Consider the following 4,661-nt stretch of genomic DNA (forward strand, 5'->3'; position numbering starts at 1 on the left):
AAAAGTTCTTTGTGCATTTTTCTTTTTTCTACTTGTTACTTTGCACTTTTTGTTAGAAAATGTTTATTTACTATTTATTCAGGTTTTTTAAGGTATCTAATATTTTGATATTTAATTTCCATGATCTAAATATTCTATAGTTTGTTGTCATTTGGAAGTGTGTAGGCCTTCTTGCATTATTATGCTGTTACATTATGATTATATATTCAGTGGCATAAAATGGTCTTTAAAATTACAATAATATCGCTTATCGCAATTATTTCTGGGGCAATATATCGCACAACAAAAAGTTGTTATCGTGACAGGCCTAGTATTGAGGTGCTTTATAACAATGGTTAATTTGAATAAAACTCAAACAGTCAGAATAATTACATTTGCATGTAAAAATGAAGTTGTTACAATTTTTACAGATGTTAATGTTTTTGATAATGAACATAAATTTACATCTGCATCCAAACTCAAGCTACTGTCAAATGTGCATTTCTAAGAGACAAAAATGTAGTATTATTAATATTGCAGCCTGCACTGCAAACTGTGCTGAAGATACACGTCATCAAAGTCAGGAACACAAACCGGTTTCATGATTTGAAACAATATCACTCATTAAAATATGCAGAAACGAAGAAATAATTTTTTTCTATTAAGAGATTTATTTTGTTAAGAAAAAAATCACTGGAAAACTGTAAATAATTCAAAAGCGTGAGGTGTTTGTCATGTTCTGACCATAAAGAGTAGTTTAAAACCACAGTTCATGTTCTGGTTTCTACAACTTTCACTTAGGAGCAAAAATCTGCCTTTAAACTGGAAAGATTTTAAAATGTATCGTAATATTTATCATTTTCAGTTGTCAGATTTAGGTTAAGGTTCCAAGTCTTTTTGGCTGCTAGTTCTGCAAATACTGTAACTGACCATGTGACCCCAAATATAAACAATAGATTCAATATATAAAACTAGATTCAGAAAGTTGCATCCACTCTTGCAGGTCATTCTGGTTCAAACATTCTGGTTCCTCAAGATTTCAAAAATGTCCTGACCCTTATTGACCTGTAAGTATTTAATATTGCCTTTTTGACCTTAAATGTCCACAGCATTGGGAGACAGTTGATATTACAGCATGCCAAAGCAACTACTGTGTCGTTTCACTTGCACTTGACCTCCGATTGTTCATCTACCTTCAATTCTAGCAACGCAAACGGCTTTACAGCTTCACAAAACAGCAAGGAAGTCACTCAAAATCATCTTGACCAATCGGCTTTTGGGGGTGTGGCTAATGCAGATCTCTCTGATTCACAGCGCTTGCATAATTTACGCTTGTATCAGTCCATGCCAGAGTTAAAGCCGTGTTCTCAGCATACTTATGCAGATGCTCGCGTAGCCGAGATTGTTCACTCACTGATCGGCTGCCAATATCTGAGCCTGTTGGCATTGGTTTCTCACACCTGCAGCCAGAGCGTGACTTCATTACTAAAGCGCTGTTCTGTTGGTAACCCATAAAGACAGGGTTAGACTTAGATCTGGACCTTCTAAAAAAGACCTGTGTTTTGGATGCTAAGCTTCTTCTCTAAAAAGATGGACTTCTTTAATGACAGCAAGCCTATGCAGATTCACCAGCACCAAACCAGCCTGGAAATTCATGCTGGTTTAGGTCCAGTCATTTAACAAGGTGAAGAGCGATATGCACACAAAACAACATCAAAGGCACCGTCAAACTATCTACGCAACTATGAATCAAGAACAAGTGGTGCTAAAGTATCTGGGAACATCTCTGAGAAGTAAAGTGCAATGTTCCTGGAAAGTAAAGCAAAAAAATGTCTAGTTATGTAATAGAAAGCATGAAGAAAGCCACAAATAAAGACATTTCCATGGTCATTATCACAAAATAAATCCCATCAGCATGATACAAGACCCTCTTGAACACCCTGCTGGGTCTATTTTGCAATAATGACAGCATTACTCTTCTCTTCTACTGTACGTGTATGATGATATGGTGAATGCTAGTATATTGTACCCCTCTAATGCTTCTGAATACATTGACTCTCTCCTCTGTCTCTCCGTGTTGGATGTGCAACGACACTAATGAACGCATTAAACATGTGCATCAACGCTCATCTAACAAATGCAAACCATGCATGCAAAAGTAACTGCGGTAATGCCAAAAATAGTATCTATCTATTATAAACGAATCCTTATGATTACATTGGGTTCGAGCTTATGAAAGTTTTTTAGTATTCAAATCAGGTCAAGGTTCCCACACTTTTTTGGTTCCAGGTTGGAGGATGTGCAACGATACTCAACGCTCATCTAACTAATGCAATCATGCATGAATAAGTGACTCTTGTAATGTCAAAAATACTATTTATTAGGACCGAATCAAAGAGATTATTGGATTCAAGCTTACGAAATTCATTTTTAGTTGTCAAATCAGGTTCCCACACTTTTGAAAAATGCCTTTCCAAGAGTTTTTCCAATGAATTAGATACGAACAGACATAAACAATTATACTTAATAGTGTGCAACGACAGATTACATTGGGATGAAGCTTATAAAATAACTTTTAGTTGTCAAATCAGGTCAAGGTTCCCACACTTTTTAACCAATTAATTGGTTCCCGGTTGGAGGATGGGAAACGACACTCAACGCTCATCTAACTAATGCAATCATGCATGAATAAGTGACTCTTGTAATGTCAAGAATATTATTTAATATGACCGAATCCATCTGATTACATTGGGTTCGAGCTTATGAAAGTCATTTTTAGTTGTCAAATCAGGTTTCCACACTTTTTAACCAACGAATTTCCAAGAGTTTTCCAGACATTCACGATTAGACGTGAAAAGACAAACAATTACACTTAATAGTGAACAAAACATCTCCAGAAAGACCCCCCACAGTTGTCGTCAATTAAATGTTTTGGAAATGTATATGCCTTTTAAATATTTCCATCACTTTTCTCAATTTGGCCCTTGATATTTCCAGGTTTTCTGTGACCAAAGCAACCTTGTCATGTAGAAACATCTTCTGAAAGGCAAAGTTGATCACCATTCCAAATCTAAATGACTTACTCTCTTCCGCAAAAGACATTTTGAAGAACACTGGGTTTGAAGACATTCTTCAAAATATCTTCTTTTTTTCCACAGATGAAAAAGTCATACAGGTTTGGAACGACATGTCAATGATGTGGATTTGTAGGGATTTCATTGAGTCAGGAACGGCTGTCCAGATGTTAGAGGTCAATGCTCATCTCCATGAGGAATGTTGCTGCTGTTGTGTGTCGCTTTGGGGACGTCAACTAACAGCGCACAGTAAAACCACTCATATTTCAATCACTTCAGCCAAATCTACACTTTATGAAACCAGTTGCAAACATGCAAACAAATAAGCCAGTAAATCACAAAGCCTCCTCATCAGGTGCACATTTGGTTCTGAAGCAGTTGGAATTTAACCCCGGATCAACATATGGAAAATACAGCAGCAGACAGACTGAAAATCACAATTGATTTGTGATCAGTATAAAGACTAAGTCAATCTGGTGTTGGGGGTCACAGACTGAGATTGCGGGAAACTATATTTAATAAGTTTGCACGAAACTCCAGCATTAATTTAGGAATGCATGTCTACTGTGCAGGAGCTCAATCACTTAGTTGATCAGATGAATGCACGCCAATAAATGCATTTTTTATCATCAATAATGCGCAAAAACTAGTGATTTTTTCCCCTTAAAATGTTAGAAAGAACCTGAATGAAGCTTTGCACATCGGGTCTCCACAGAAGCCCCCGGAGACTGAAAGTTACTCACGTTGTCGTTGTGGGAGAAACTTGTCCACTCCTTGTCCGTTGGGCTCCTAAATGCATTTGTATGCATTTGTCCAAGCAGCAGTTTTCAAAGCGAAAACAGAATTCCACAGCAGAAGACACCACCGGCTCATGAGACCAGATCCAGCCTGATCAGCAGCGTTCACATCACAGTCCGTCCAGACTCCGTCTCCGGGAGGACGTGCGCATGGAGAGCTTCACGGATCAGAGCTCGAACATCAAGCGCGCTGCTGGAAACTCGGGGCGATGACGGGAGACGGTGGGTTTACTGAGAGAGCAGATGAGCGAGAGAGAGAGAGAGAGAGAGAGAGTCGCTCTGTGCTCCGCATGTGTCTGGACTTGCTGCGCCTCGCGCTCGGTGTTGGGTTTCACTCATTACTGCCGTGACATCACCCATCCGACTCCGACCCGTCCGGTCATTTACATCCAGAAGACTCTGGAACAGGTTTTGCTTTATGGTCAAATTCAGAATGTCTAGCGAGAATAAATTCGCAATACAGTCAAATTAGTAGCACTATAGGCTGCCTCAGTAGTTTTGATTCTTCTTAAAATATTGCATATGATTTATCCGGCTAAACATGTCTCAAAATTGATTATACCATCTGCGGATGTGTTCAATCATCGTCTCTGGAAGGATTTGGAAAATTATACTGGGTGAAAATTTGATGTAGAATTACACTGAAAAAAATGCTACAAATTTTTTTTAAGGTAAGTGGTCGCAAACAATTTATTTTAGCTACATTTAATAAAAAAAAATGTTGAAATTTAGTCAAATAAATTTGTTTATTTAAATGTAGCTAAAATAAATCGATTGCAACCACTCACCTTAAAAAAATTTAGTAAATTCA

The 4,661-nt window shown here is 37.7% G+C and overlaps 1 protein-coding gene across 1 annotated transcript in view; it reads right to left on the reverse strand.

Annotated features, from left to right (window-relative positions):
- The window catches only part of LOC107709510 (collagen alpha-1(XXIV) chain-like), a 125,639-nt gene extending 121,603 nt beyond the window's left edge, over nucleotides 1-4,036 (reverse strand). Inside the window, exon 1 of the mRNA XM_016514004.1 lies at nucleotides 3,797-4,036. Coding sequence (XP_016369490.1) covers nucleotides 3,797-3,852 — 56 coding nt within the window. The 5' untranslated portion in view covers nucleotides 3,853-4,036. The remainder of the gene's footprint in view (nucleotides 1-3,796) is intronic.
- Between the last annotated feature and the right edge of the window lie 625 nt (nucleotides 4,037-4,661).

The sequence above is a fragment of the Sinocyclocheilus rhinocerous genome, unplaced genomic scaffold (genome assembly GCF_001515625.1).
Source record: "Sinocyclocheilus rhinocerous isolate Xijiao unplaced genomic scaffold, SAMN03320098_v1.1 scaffold686, whole genome shotgun sequence".
In the NCBI taxonomy this organism is placed as follows: Eukaryota; Metazoa; Chordata; class Actinopteri; order Cypriniformes; family Cyprinidae; genus Sinocyclocheilus; species Sinocyclocheilus rhinocerous.